The sequence below is a fragment of the Oreochromis niloticus genome, linkage group LG1 (genome assembly GCF_001858045.2).
Source record: "Oreochromis niloticus isolate F11D_XX linkage group LG1, O_niloticus_UMD_NMBU, whole genome shotgun sequence".
NCBI classification, from domain to species: Eukaryota; Metazoa; Chordata; class Actinopteri; order Cichliformes; family Cichlidae; genus Oreochromis; species Oreochromis niloticus.
In genome coordinates, this window is record NC_031965.2 from 18,979,521 (window position 1) to 18,994,777 (window position 15,257).

Consider the following 15,257-nt stretch of genomic DNA (forward strand, 5'->3'; position numbering starts at 1 on the left):
TCTGTCCTTCAGTCATCGCCATGTTCTTTCACACGCGCTTCACAGAGCGCCTGTAGCCTAGACACTAATAAAGTCTGTCTGCAAGTAATTCTTGATGTTCATGATAATTGCAATACATTAAATTTTATCCTACGGAAGGCAGAGAGCCAAAATGCCGACCTTTAAAACTTCAAATAAAAAACTGCATTTGAGTTATGAGTTCCAGGCTTTCGCCTCCTTCCTTTGATGCCAGTATGTGACCTTACAAGAATAGCCACCAACTTTCTTCCAATGTGCAAGTCACAAATCTCATATCCAGTTGTCAGAAGCTATTCTGTGGCGGTGTTTGTATGATAAAGCAGTTAAAAAAATCAGCTTTAAATTCCATAAAATAGAAAATATCAACTGAAAATGACACCCGAGAGCAGAAATCTGACATTTTACTTACAGATGACAAAAAAACCCCTGTCAAAACAGTCGATTAAGTTTCTGTTAATCAGTCATTTCACCCTCACTGTATCCTTAATAAACATATATTAACAAATGCACTACAGGTGTATCCTAAAATGTGTGAAAGGAGGTCTGTTTTGTTTGTACGGGGCATAAGCTACAAAGAAAACAGTTACTTATCAAAGTACAGCATCGTAGCTTCATCTCACTCTCCGGTCACTGATGGGATCAACCCTTCAAATATACTATGATGCCAGACTTCTGCTTTTTATTAGAAACAACAAACAAATTCTCCTACAGAGCAAAACTGCATCACACTGGCTGTAATGTAAGTATTTAAACAGAGCAGAGATAAAGGAGGACGCAACAAGAAGCAGAGACTTGCAAATGGGTGAAAAAAATGAAAAAGAAAAAAAGAGAGAAGCACAAAGCAAAGTGCGAAGAAAACCACAGAAGGGTACAGGAGGAGGCCGGAGAGTGGCCTTGCTTTACAATAAGAGGATTACGACGCAGCCCGATAATCCGCCCACAATTCAGCAGGACAACAGAGTGAGCTGACATCTCATTCAGCCTTCCATGTCTCATCCTTAAAATGAGGCTAATTAACAGCTAATCCTGACCACTGCCAAAATGACCACTGGTTTTGAAGATGGGATATGGGAAGGACAGTATGAAGAAAAGGCTAATTTAGCTGCTTCCCTCATATGTGTTCAGCTCTTATTTTCCTTTGTATGCAGAGCTTTAACCTGGGTTCGAACTTTGGGTCTTTCTTGGTTACTTTGCTCAGTTACGTTATAGATTAAATGAAAACCAGTTTGAAGTGGTTTGTTTTTATTTGTCTACAGTACAGTATAAATATAGAATTCTGTATTCAGAAATAATCTTCTTTGTGGTTTTACTTGTACTTTTGACACTGTAGTGTATATCCTGCTTTATATAACTCAAATACAAAAAGATAAGGACCTGCAGCGACATATTTGAACTAAACTAAGTCCTGCGTCACACCGCAGGCCCTCTAACTCTGCAGTCTGCATATGTTTAACTTGTAATTGTAGCCAAATTTATTGGAGCTATGTAGCAGAGTGACACTAGCTATAAACTGATAAGAGTGCTGAACTCTGACAGTCTGTAGGATGGATGCTGCTACCTCTCCTCCTGCAGCCAATTTAGAGCTGTGAGTGTATTTGCATCCTTCTGCTTTCCTCTCTTTTCCCTGATCCATTTCAACAACCGGACTCTGAAGTAAATCTGGAAGAATTCTTAGCATGAAAACTCAATTTCTCACCACCTGAAAGCTGCCTTCAAATAGGAACACTTTGAAAAATGAAAGCTAAATTTAGAAAGCTACAGCCTGACATCATAGCAACATGTCTCTGTGTGGTTTTTTTGATTTTTATGCAGGATAATGACAGAAATTATCGTTTATGACAGAAATTATCGTTTATGACAGCGTCCCAGTTTCCAGAAGATCTGTGAAAGCTGTTTGTTCTTCAGGTCAGGATTGGGTGGCTATGTGAAAAATATGAATCTGAGCACAGAAGCATGCATTACAGAGTAATTACACCTGATGAAGTTCAATTATAGTACGGCCAAGAATCCAGTGCATGCATGTTAAATGGAAAAGAAAAAATGAGGAGGTTGTTACGATGATTGAAGGGAAGCAAGAGGGAAATGCTGAAGTTTCAGCATGTGAAATGAATAAACCAGTGGCACAGTGTAAGAGACTGTGGGTTAGTCAGTAAAAATAATGAAAATGAATCGACTTGAAGCCAGAATTATGAAATAAGGCAGATTTTCCCCCCTACATTGATTCTCAAACATCGTGTCATACATCATCTGGTTGATTCTCTTTGAGAGTTGGATGTTTGATAAAGAGAAGAATCAAAACTAGGGGTAAAAGCTGATTAAAAACAGTGACCCCAAAACCCTCAGTTTGTCACACAGCCAGCCCAAACGACCCCGGAAGAACAGAGAGAGCACAGCATACCCGACGAGGAGTCGGAGGATTTTAGAGCAAAAGACCAACCATCAGGGGTCATTGACGCACAGTGAGGTAAGCGTAGCTCCACAGGCTTCAGGAACTTTAGGCCGTGAGGTCCACACATCACCAGAGGGCTGAGCAGAGTCTCTCCTGCAAATACAAACACACAGCAGGGTTAAACATTCTGTTACAAACCCACACGGGTATAAAATGTCCTTTTAGCCTAAAGCTTTCGTTGGCTTTTCACTTCTAGGCACATGAGATTATTTGGATTGGGTTTCATGACAATCTATATAATACAACAATTCATTGAATCATCATTTTGTTTTGAGATGAAACTGATCTAATAAATTCTCATTTACGCGTTTCATCCACCATTCAATCCATTCAATCAATGCAACACCCAAGCAACAGCATCAAATACAGAATCAGAGTCTATTAATGATCCTGGCCAATCAGCTGAATGCTGCATTTGTGGCGATCCAAACGGGAAAGCTGCTGAGTGCCATCTGGTGGACAAACTGTGCACAATCAGCACTCATAACATGGTTGAAGGGGGTTTCTCCTGTCTCTTCTTTACTTTTAACTAAATGCCAATACTGATAGATCGACAAAATAGTCACCAATAATATCGACCTGCCAATAAATTGGTAAGACTCTAACAATGTGGATCATAATGGCTGCAACAAAGGGATAAAAATCTTTGTGACAGCAGGAGAACCAGCTGTAGACATTTTCAGCAGTCTTCCTTTTTCACATGTAGCATCGGCAGAAAATGGTGGTTTTTATAGTATACTAGTTCTAATAACATGTTTTATTCCAACTTCATTTGCTACTGTAACAGCACCAGCATCACTGCTTTTTAAAACAAAACTGATTACAATATTTGGCTCTGATTATTCTCTACCAGCTCCTGAGGGAATTATCTGTCTGCTTAGCTGCTGAATTCTTCTGTATGTTCACCACCAAGTCACCGTCTGCCAGCAGTTTGATGCTGAGCAGATAGTGTGTTTAGAAATGGTTCACTAAAAACAGCTGCCTGCTGAGTGAAGTCTCACTGTAAACCTAAAAGCAGCTGCAGTTTCAGATTCTCTGAATGTGCATCACTAAAAGTGAACCATTCTACGCTGTCACATATTTCCACATAATGGTCACACTGATCTAAGAATATAAAGTCTGCCTCTACCATCCAGTCAACCTGCACAGCTTACATCCATTTCTGTCCAGATTCATATAAATAATGGAGTGAAGACCTTGAGGCAATTTAATAAAACTAAGGTATCTATTGATTTGTGTGGTTATAGTGAATTACTGTGTTACAAGGACTGATCTAGAGCTTCATTACATGGTGGAATAGGATCATCTTAAGCTCAAAAAGCTGTGATAGACTCCAGAGGAATGAAAGTTTCACCTCTTCATTTTTTTCATCATCGGGGGGGAAATAAAGAAACTACCTTAACATTCAATTCAATAACAAACTGGACTGGACTCATAACAGCCTCATCAGGGAGAGACAGAACAGACTGTTCTTTCAGAGGATACTCAGAATCACTCCTTTTGTTATGGCATTGATCAGTAAGATGGATATATGGCCGTACATATGGACAGCAGAAGAACAAAAACAAACCCTGTTTTCTTTCTTCCTCCATTTTTTTAACATCTTACCTTTCTCCTTGTCGAGTGGCGGCAGGATGCTGTTGTCTCGACAGACCTTGAAGTAAATCTCTTGCTCCACGCCGTCGGGGATGGCACCCTGTGGGATAATGATGCTGACACCTGTCTCGATGGAGCTCAGAACGCCACCGTTAGAGTTGAAGATGCCACGAGCTGTTGCCACCACAGTGTGACCTTCGTCTTCATCTTCATCATCCTCTAGGGCACTGGGGCTGGGAGACAAACGCCTTTAGTGTCACACTGTTATATTTAATAATAAACCTTTACCTTTAAATCTACTCAGACATAGCTTCCTACCTCACAGGGATGGCCTTGGGCACGGCGTTTACGTTGTTCTGCTGGTATTTGGATCGGGGGTCCGTTGTGCGTGTGAAAGTGTCCAGGCCACTGTCTTGGTCTGCGTTCTGGGGCTGTGGGGGTACCTGAGGCTTTACCGGACTCGAGCTCCGTCCCTGTTACAGATGCAAGAGGTTTAAATGAGACACTTTATTCATTTAAGCATTTTAGTAATGTCAGCATACACCACCAACATTTCAGAAAAACCTGTTGGTCAATATATTGAAAAGATTTTAAAAAACTGGAGACTTTTCTTTATGTTTTAAAAACTGCATTACCCTGTTCGTGATTTTAATGTGACACGAAGGCTGACAGCCGAGGTTACATTAAGAGCGCCATCCGGTTATTTGACTTTGATTCAAACACACATTGATTTTAAAGCTTGCAACCTCCCTTGCACCATCATATATTTGACTCTGTGAGACCTCGGGCCAAAATCGGTTTACCTTGGGAGCACTCTCAGGCTTGTCATTGGACAGGAGGTTGTGGTTGAATTTAGGACTGTCGAACTTGCGCGAAAAAGGCTTGGCAGAGGAGGTGTAGGGCTTGGGCGCAAAGCGGTTGTAGGTGGATGTGGGCAAACCCCCGGTGCTAGTGACCGTCTTTGGAGGCTGTTCACTGGTGCCATTGACTGGAGACTTCTCAGGGAAGCTCTTGTGAGGAAGAAAGTTGGTCTGGACCGTGTCCTCTCGAGCAGGAGGTTTGGCTGTGGAAGAGCAACGCACATCAGTCAAAGAGCTCTACAGTACAGTACACAAGTGTATTTCTCCTTTGATCATGATCTTATATGAGATAAAAATCCTGACTACAGTCAATTTTACCATCAGGTGAGGGCTTGGGCAGCGTGGCCGGTGGCACAGCTGGTGTCACTTGGGGAACTGGTTCATATTTTTTCTCCAGTGGGCTTGGTTTCTCCACAGAGTCCATCCTACATCACAAAATCAAAAGCATAAGTTAGATAGAAATATAAAAAACATTAAGGAAAAGAAAAGAAAGACACTTGAATATCCAAAATGTGTATAATGGAGAAAAAAAAAAAAAATCTCACTTGTTTTACACAAATATGGAAATAATAGGGAAAGTGAGAATCACCTGGGGAAGCTGTGGCTGGACTGTGCTTGTGGTTGGGGTTTATTGGAGCCAGTCTGCAGTCTGTCAAAGTAAGACAACTGTTTCCTGTAGTAGTCCTCATCCTCATCAGGGTCATAATGGTTGGAGCGCACGATGTCATCGGATCCCTTGGACTGAGGCTTCTGAGGCTCTGGCCCTCTGCTGGTGTAACAACACAGTCGAGAAGGTAAAACACATGGCAGAAGATGAAAAGGAGTTTACAATACAGAGCCAAAATTAAACTGTGAGACATTTTGAACAGCAACTATAGGCTTACCTAAAGGTCTTCTCTTGATCCAGGTTGCTCAGAGAATTTGCTTTAGGGATTACTCCACCAGCTTTCAAGGGCAAATCGGCTGCCTGAAGCAGGAGAAGCAATGAAATTTATCAGCGGGATAAAACGAATGTTTTCTTCTTCTAAGCTGCTAATTTCCTAAAAGTTGAAAGTAACTTGAAGAATTGTAAACTTGTATCATGCCAGTTTACCTTATTCCCAAATGAATCCCCGGCATCTCTGGCTCGGTCCATGGACACAGAGCGTTTGTTCTCAAACATTTTGACCCTCGTCAGTACTGACTGAGGCCGCATGGCTGGATCCTCCTCCTGCTGCTCATCTCTTGCAGGTGCAGCTTTTGGAACATCAGCAGGTGAAGGTGAGGGCGTCTCGACTTTATGAAGGCTGGGGCTGGATTCAGAGTTCACAGGAGCAGGATCGTACTGCTGAGGTTTGTAACCTTTCTGCTGCGATGCTGGTCCCTGGTTATAGGCGGGTCGCTGGGCAGCGGGTTCTGGTGAGCGGGCAGCTGAGGGGTATGTGCTCAGGTGAGAATTTGGGTCATAGTGCAATTCAGACGGCTGAGGGGGAGGCGGAAGATCATCGTAACGGACAGGTGCTGAAACTGTCGGTTTGCCGTAGCGAGGCCGTCCGTCAAATCCCTGCTGAGGTGGCGGCTCGTCGTAGCGCAGGGGAGGGGTGTAATGAGAGTCGGGGCCCTCACCGTAAGGAGGACGGGGATCGTAGGCCTGGGTGTTGGCAGTGGAGAACGGCTGGTTGTAGGGGTTCCACGGTTGCTGGTCGTAGTGAGGCACGCTGTTCTCATAGCTCTCATAGTTACGGTACTTTGGCTCCTGGTAGCCACCGCCGACACCACTGCTGCTGATGTCATACCGGCTGGGTGGGTGATCGTAATCTCTGTATGGCTGCTCGTCGGGGTGATACCCCTGCTGAGGGTTGTACGTCACAGGCTTCATGCCGTGACCACCTCTGCCTATGTTGTCTGTGCTGTACGGATCCTTCTGAAACATCTACCGAAGAAATACACAACAAAGAAAGGAGGTTAACAACCTCACAGGTTCCACTAACATATACTGCAAAGATGTGAATTATGTGATATGGAAAACTGGACACACGCAGACTAAAGAAAAAACAAATCTGCAAAATGAATTGCAGAAGACGAAACGAGAAGGGAAAGACCTGAAATAGAGAAACTGAGAGGGAGGGGTTACTAGTCAGATAATATATTAGATTTAACAGAAATTGCAGCACAGCCAAAAACTCCAGCTTAAAAAAAAAATCCAAAAAAAATCACAATGTACCACAGAAACTCCAAACTAAACAGAGTTTAAATAAAAAAAGAATAAAGTTTTTGAAATATGCAACAAAACAATGGGATTCATTTGTCTCGCCTTTACTAAAAGAATTAGAATAAAATTACAAAATTAAGCGCGTAAAACTGCGCTATTAAAACGCCTTCCACTAATTATAAAAATAATTTCTGGTTGCTTCAGGCATGACGCGCCGATCTGTGGTAAACAAACGGGAACGAAAAAAATGTCACCCACTGTCTTGGTGCAGTCGCAAAACAACATAAACGTACAGTATTTAAGGACCGAAGCACATACTCCTTTTACAGAAGCACATTTAAAAACCCTGATATTTAAGAAGTAACCATTAATTCTCCATCCACATCTAAACACTGTTTCTGTTAAAGGTTATCATGGCCAAATGTTTTGTCCCCGTAGCTACATGCGGGACAGGAGGAAGATAAAACTGCAGGAAAATGAATGGCTACTTTTACAAAGAAACAATCCATTCAGTCTGCACTGATAAACACAGCCCAAAGAGATCTGCTGCTATTGGTTAACAGAGGCAAACGCACTTCAGCCATGCAAAGAATAAGCAACAGTCAGAGCTGCAGGATATCCACTGCTCTTCTACATGTAGGCCTATCAGCGCAGCCATCACCCTTCAAGCCCACTGTTGTTTACCAGCATCTGCACACACACATTTGCACCCCCACCCCACACACACACACACACACACACACACACACATATCTGTCTCTTCTGGGCAGCACTGTGGTCAGCAGACATGCAGGGCAGAAGGAAAGAGAGAAGCGTGGCAGCAAGAGGAAGATAGGAGGACAGGCAGCAGTAGCAGCAGCACAGAAGTTCAGCCAGGTCAGACCGAGCTGAGCCGAGCCGAGCCGGGCCAGGTCACGGAGCATCCAGTGACGATCAGATGGATACCTTTGGTTCTGAACTGCCCAGTCCAGACTGTAGAGGTTCTGGCGAGATGCTCTGAGGTGCTACCTCAGGTGCGGGCCTCCTAAGTGAGCCAGCCTCTGGGATGGGGCTTGACTGGCTGTAGGGAGGTGCAGGAGACTCAGAGCTCAGAGCCCCTACAGTTTTTACAGTAACGTCGACAGCAGGGGGCATTGTCTCAGCCTTGGGCTCAGGCTGCTGGGAGATGCTAGGGACAGCAGCGGCCTCTGCTTTCTGTGAAGTGGTTCAGAAATGTTTAATAACATGCGCTGACACACTGTGGTGAAGTACAAGTGTTTCTACCTTCTCAGCCCCCCCTACAGTGGTCTGCTCTTTGTTTACCCCTACAGTTTACATTGATACAAACAGCCTATCACTCGCCGCCGCATTTAACAGTAGCTACAGATCAACCAATAGCAAGTGAGGGTTAGGAATTAGCAGCAGGACAAGTTTTCAAGGTTAGGTGATACTAACTCGAGTTTAATTCTATGGTTACAATACAGTAAGTTGTTTTCTCCCTTTTCATGTTCATTAACACATCATGAGACGACAAATGCTTAGACTGTAATATCACAACTACCAATAGAGTAGTGATAAATACATTTCACAGGTACACTGGATTAACACTGGCATTTCCAACATGCACATAATACTTTCTGGTGTCATATTGTCACAGTCCCAATCATAGGTAGAACAAAGGCAGGAAGTGCACATAGGTGAATACTGATACAGACACTTAGACAGACAGAAGTGGGGTTTTTTTGGTTCTTTTTTCCTCTCTCGGTGACATTAGGAATAGTCACACTAATAAGACAGCTTGTGGTAATACAGAGTGCAAGAGTAATAATAAAGGTATGAAGTCTTCTCCTCTTCAAAATTAAAAAAAAAACACACGCCCACAAACATCAGTCAAACACACACATAGAGGCAAATAGGTAAATAAATACTATAATAAATAAAGATATATATTTCTTTATAGTTGTATATATATATATATATATATTATATATATGTATTATGATAAATACCTGACCACAAAAGTTTTCACTTTCCCGTTGATATTGTTTTATAACAGTTAATAGATTAACTGCAAATACAAAAAAGTGACTTCAATAGCGCCTCCAGAAAACCCTTCTAACGCACACCGCGTCCTCCAGACAACAGGGGAGACGTACAGGTCTCAGAAACGCTACCTGCTGCGGCGCTGGTGCCTTGAAACCAGCCGGGTCGATGCGGTTCAGGGGGTCCGGCTGCACTGTGTGCGGGTAGCTGACATAGCCAGGGGGCTCTTGGATGACAGGCGGGTCCTCACGGACAGGCTCAGAGGACCGCGTGATGGCAGGCTCCGTGGGTGGACCCACGTCATCGTTCAGCGTTTCATCCAGCTCCTGGTCGGTGTAGGCTCCTCCCTCTGTGTCCGTGTCCTCGTAATCGGAGGTGTGGCGGCTGTCGGTGCTGTACATGGAATACTCACTGCCTGGCGCCGACAGGTAGGAAAGGCGGTCGTCGTGGATGTCCAGGTCATCGTCGCCAACTCCATCAGCCTGTGAAATAAAGAATACAATGAGAAGGGGACTGAGATAAGAGAAATATCATTAATATTGTGTATGTGTGCGCGTGTCTTACCTTGCCCTCTGAAACCCACACCAGCTGGTTCTGCTGCTGATGGATGATTTCTTTCAGTGCTCCAAACCAACCATCGTTCATGTTGTTCAAGTTAATGGTTGCTGAAGGCAGAAAGAGGGAAGGGCAAAAATGAAACTCACAATAAAACAAAAAAACATTTGTACCACTTATTTCTAGAAATTAAGTTTTGCACGCTGGAGCAATATGACTCTGGACTAAAAACTAAATGACAGTCATTTTCTCCACTGGTGACCCAGTATGTATGCTGTTACAGATCGATAACCAGATAAACATCCTGATTTTAAAAGGGGCACAGTTGCACGATAATGTTAAGAAAGATGATTTATGAGAAGAATGTGTGTTTAAGCCTGAATGGAAGCTGATGGCAATGCTCTCTCGGCCCGCTCGGTTTATCTTCAACAGATGCTCCTCAAACATGGTTAGAGCACATCCTTTGACAGGGAGACTGCACGCTGAGAAAGAGGCCTGGGGGCACACTCGTGAGGACTTTAACAGAACAGGGTCAGGCACAACAAGTGCGCTGCTGCGACAGCAGCCGGCACTGTAGCGCTCACTTGTCAACTGTGTGAAATTCGTCTTCGCTCCCTGTGAAATCTCCCACTTAAACCCTCCACCCCTCCCGCCCTGTGGATGAACCCTTTTATTCCTTCCACTGGACTCACTGGTGAAGAGGTGGTGGTTGTTCTTTCTTAACTTGAGGGCTCGATCATAAAGCTTTCTCGCGCTCTTCCTAGACTCGGGGCAGAGCCGTGTCCTCATGTTCTTGATGCCCTGCTTGGTGTCCGGGTTGAGAAACACCACAATTGGATACCACTGAGCGTAGTTCAGTCGGTCCACTGCATTCGGGGTTATATCCAGCACTGCATGCTTGTCCTTCAGGTACAGACAAGAAATAAAAACAAAAAACACGCTTTATAAATGTGATTATTTGCCATTTAACAAGGACCGAGTCTCCATAAAGTAGAATTTTGTGAACCACATGGTAATCTTTGCCGCTATTCACATACAGGCAATCTTGAGTTTAGCACATTACTTTGGGTGATGTATAGTTTCCTTGAGTGAACACCAGATGGCAGCAGTGAGCTGCGCATGTTCTTGGCTTTCCTTTCAATGTTTTTAAAAATCACCAAAACAAATGGGCCACAAAGACATTTTCTATCCATAATCCTCCATAATTTCAAATCAGTACATGTGTATATTTCATTTCAACTCACTCGATCAATGATCTGCTTAATGGTGTGCAGGCGGATGATGCCAGAGCTCTTCTGGTCTGTTCCTGCATCCCTGGGTTCACTCTCTTTGGAAGACAAATGGACAGAGTCACTGCATCACGTCAACAAAAGAGACCGACAACAAGAAACACAGGCTGTGCCCAATTAGACATCTTTGTAGCGTGCAGTTGTCGACTCCCATAAATAGAGCAGTTAAATACAGAATGATGATCTTCGCACAGGAGAGGACAAGTGTACGTTTATACAAACAGCTACGTAATAAAACACAAAATGAGGACAGCAGCCAACTCATGCAACGGTCATTACGGATTTTTGGGGAGGTTCAGGGAATGAAATCCAGCGTTAAAATGTGTGTGTGCAAGTGCATATAGCAGTTTAAAACATGGTGCAGGAAATGTGTTACGTGAGGAACACTGACATTAAATAAGCACATACAATAGCAGGAGGGTCATTTGGGATTAATGAGACTGAGGTGCCATTGTAAGCCTAGGGGATTTAAGCAAGGATGTGAAGAGAGGTTTATAATTTAAACAAAGACAAGCAATTGCTTCCTGCCTAGAAATGCATAGAAAGGCTCAGAAGAGGGCAGTCATCTCACCACAGGAGGCTCAATAGATAGCAAGGACTCAAACACATCATAGGGCCCCATCTAGTAGCATCTAAGCTCTGCAATCATTGGCCGTAACTATCAAAAGGGTTTTATTAAAGGGCAAATAAACATAGCCATTCATGCACAGGTTCAAGCATATGCAGCGGTGTTAAAAAGTAAATGCTAAAATCAATAGTTCTTTTTCTGCCATTCTAAAAAGGCCAGTAAGTGAGACATCTATCCATTTTCAGTCACTTAATAAATCTGTTATTAAATCTGCGATGGGCGCATGCACAGAAACAAGACACTAGCTGTCAAAAGAACCACAAATGTATTGAAAACCTTCTTTGCACCAGCAGTAAGTTATGACAGTATTTTACATGTTCCTGCTTTCGATCGTCCACTTACTTGAATCCAATAATAAAGAAAACGGCCTAAAAATAAACCTTAAAACTTGAGCAGTTTTCTGAATTGGCACTTCCACTTAAAAGACACCAATTCTGCTTTTTGCCCATAGTCAACAAGAGTCTTTGTACCTGAAAAAAAAGACTGCTCTAAATAATCCAGTTCTTTTTTAATACTCTTGTTTCTGTATGTCAGTGAGAGAGGACATCCTCTCACGGACATGGCCATTTCAGGCACACAGCTCTGACTGATGATGAACTGAGGGGCTCCACCAAGACACGCCATGTAATAAAGAAGGAACTGTGAATCATGCAGAGCTACTTTTTTGGAGTCCAAGAAAAAGAAATATGTAGCTGGAAACAAGCATAGTAGATCCACTTTGATTCTGTGTTCATGAGCCTCCATATTTGTAGTTTTAAACATTAACTGTGGTGTAATTAATGGGCAAAAAGTAGGTGATGAAAGACATAAAAGTACAAATATAAGTCTGTGCTCTTAGTCAAGTAAATCCTGATCTTCATTCATACCTTTTACGATCATCAATACTGTTATGGTTATCGTTACTATGATTATTATCAGTATTGAGGTGGTCAATGTGTTTTTTCAAATACCAGCTCAGTCTCCACTGCATGTTAAACTGCACGGCTCGTCATGCAGCCTTGCTGTTGTCATTCAACATGAAACCTGCATTTAGACGGAGAATAGCACTCGATTTAATTCGAACAAAAATGTTGTTGTGCGCAGGAAGCACGCCGTTTGTCATTCATTAGCACGTGCTAATCTCTTCTGCAACTTAGGACAAGAGAAGCTATCACGATGACACACAGGATCAGAGATGTCAATTGTGCAGACTCTATAACAGCAAAAAGTTGATTCTCCACGTTTTAATTAAACAGAGACATGCACTACAAAGCTGCGAGTCAGTACAATATAATATTTCTTTTGTCTCGAGTCTCATGTGTCAAGTTTTGCAAGATTGTGCGTCACTGACCGAAATGTAATAATAGGAGAGTTACTCCCAAATGTGATGACAAAAGAAAATTAAATAAAGTGCTATTCCCTAATATGCATAAACCAGGCAATAGCTCTTTAAACATCTACAGAATAGGGAACTAGCCACCAAACACTAGTTTATAGATTATCTGCCATTCACTCAATTAAATAAAAGGAACAAAACTTGATGCACCAAGTCACATACTTTCCCCTCCTTGTTGCTGATGTGTTTCTGAAAAGAAAATACAGTTACACAAACATCACTGAGTTGTGCAAATTAACATCAACGACTGGAAACACTTTGTGTGGATGGGTCTACTGAATGTGTGTTTGGGTACACTGGTGCATGTGCGGCTCTGCACTTCAGGTAATTGAATTTCAACACTGAGTATTAAAATGAAAACCGCACATTAAAAGATGCTCGAAATTTCTACAAGTGAGAGGAGGTGGATGACGAGTGTTTAGCTCTGCTTGGAGTATCAAAGAGTGAAAGATAAACAGAGGAAATGGAAGACTGAAAGAGTGACAGGGGAAATAAACACAGCTTGACAAACCTGACTAACAGGCCTATTAAAAGAACAGGAAGTAGGTAGTAATAGGAGGAGGAGGTCATCTAGTAAAAAACAAATTCACTGGGCAAATGTTTTGTAAAGAAATCCAAACTGTGCCCTGTGAATAACGACTATTTTAATCCCCAACTTCTGATCATTATGTTAAATCAATTAAATTAAAACACAGATGGGCTAAAAACATGTTATCATAAACAAAATTTTTATATGTCCTTAATAAGGACCTTATTTATATAAATAAGCAGTGTGGATTTTTAAAGATGTCGCATATATAATAAGGACATAACAGTGACTTTAACATCTACTCGCTACTAATCATTCCTGTGAGAACTGCATGCTGAGATTTAAGCAGCTTTCAGCTTTAGCGTGTGTGATGGGTGAACACGGTCTCAATAAAACGGACAGAGAAACATGAGACATTAGACATGAGGGTACTTTGTTACTTACTGGCTAGCTCAAACACTTCGGGCACCTCCCTGGCCAGTTTCTCTCGGGCCACGTCTGCAATCGGCCCAAAGATAACCACAGGCCTCAGGAACCCAGCTGTATCAGAACAACATAGCATGTGTGTTACAAATATTACATGACAGTTCTTGTAGACGTGTTCAATGCATTTTGATGTAAAACCACACAGATTCACACAGATGGAGGAGAAAAGTGAAGCTACACCGTTAGTGCACTGAGATAACTGGTACACACCGAACTATCCAAGCTTTGCTTATACACAAAAGCCTACCTTTGTTTTGTGTACATGTATTTTTCAATGTTTACAAAGCAAATCCTAGTTAGCACTACCTCACAAACCTAAAAATGTCTTAGTCCTACAGTAAGTATAGAAGAAAGCATAATAAGTATGAAAGCCTCCCATTTTATTGCTGTAACTGCCTTTGGCTTCTGTGCTCTTACCTTCCCTCAGCACCACCCTCTCATAGGCAGGGAACTTGGTCTGAACAGGCTGGGCCGACAGGTCCTCCCTGCTTTTCCGCAAATTCCTCTTGGAACTCCGCAGCCCTCTGAACCTCCAGAAGTCAGCTCTGTCGCCCCCAGGCGTTTTAGGAAGGGTGTACTGCACACTGGATAGCTGCTCGGCTCTGGACAGGGAAGAAAAGGTGTAAAAGTGTCACACTTTACACTGACAGGAGAGAAAAGTCACGGTAACATACTCCCACTGTAACTGCAACAACATAGTAGAGCACTGAATGCTAACTGGTTATCCAGTTATGATGGTCTTTATGGATTAGTAGTTAAGGTGACTGTTGTCTGTGTCATTAAAAGCCCTGTTTGTACAGCTAACCAACCATCTGAGTTAAGCTGAACAAGTCGGCAGGCCCAGGTCATCAGTGGTGGGGCTGGTATGATAATTTAATCAGTAGATCATAAAATTACTTCTTCAGATTTATATTGCTTTATTTCCTCTACCTGCATTGTTAGCCCACTCATCAAATGCCAGAACAAACTGTACAGGTACTAATGTGTATGCCATCAAACATCTTTTACCTATTCTTGTTGGGGATTATGCCTCTTTCCACTTCCTGGTGGTTCTTGCCGATACGGATAGCGAGCCAGGAGCCTAATTTGCCATTATAGAGTGTGTCTACCACACGGAAAACCTCTCCCTTGTTAAAGCTCAGCCCATACGGTGACTCTTTTTCATATTCAAAATGCGTTCGAATGTAGAAGGAGTCACCCACGTCTGATTCCACTATCCTTCGATACACTGAAGCCAAAGCAGATAATAACAGAGAGGA

At 42.6% G+C, this 15,257-nt stretch overlaps 1 protein-coding gene across 12 annotated transcripts in view; it reads right to left on the minus strand.

Annotated features, from left to right (window-relative positions):
- The window catches only part of tjp1a (tight junction protein 1a), a 105,099-nt gene that overhangs the window by 3,528 nt on the left and 86,314 nt on the right, over window positions 1-15,257 (minus strand). For 5 of the 12 annotated variants that reach the window (XM_025906014.1, XM_025906023.1, XM_025906027.1 and 2 more), the window contains 17 exons: window positions 15,007-15,226; window positions 14,416-14,600; window positions 13,957-14,052; window positions 13,146-13,172; window positions 10,936-11,018; window positions 10,384-10,594; window positions 9,701-9,801; window positions 9,268-9,618; window positions 8,060-8,308; window positions 6,017-6,835; window positions 5,808-5,890; window positions 5,513-5,692; window positions 5,242-5,348; window positions 4,867-5,126; window positions 4,382-4,536; window positions 4,076-4,296; window positions 2,417-2,560 (listed from right to left, as the gene is read on the minus strand). In XM_025906014.1, coding sequence (XP_025761799.1) covers window positions 2,417-2,560; window positions 4,076-4,296; window positions 4,382-4,536; window positions 4,867-5,126; window positions 5,242-5,348; window positions 5,513-5,692; window positions 5,808-5,890; window positions 6,017-6,835; window positions 8,060-8,308; window positions 9,268-9,618; window positions 9,701-9,801; window positions 10,384-10,594; window positions 10,936-11,018; window positions 13,146-13,172; window positions 13,957-14,052; window positions 14,416-14,600; window positions 15,007-15,226 — 3,492 coding nt within the window. The remainder of the gene's footprint in view (window positions 1-2,416; window positions 2,561-4,075; window positions 4,297-4,381; window positions 4,537-4,866; window positions 5,127-5,241; window positions 5,349-5,512; window positions 5,693-5,807; window positions 5,891-6,016; window positions 6,836-8,059; window positions 8,309-9,267; window positions 9,619-9,700; window positions 9,802-10,383; window positions 10,595-10,935; window positions 11,019-13,145; window positions 13,173-13,956; window positions 14,053-14,415; window positions 14,601-15,006; window positions 15,227-15,257) is intronic. The other 7 variants (XM_025906015.1, XM_025906018.1, XM_025906016.1 and 4 more) reach the window with 7 other exon arrangements.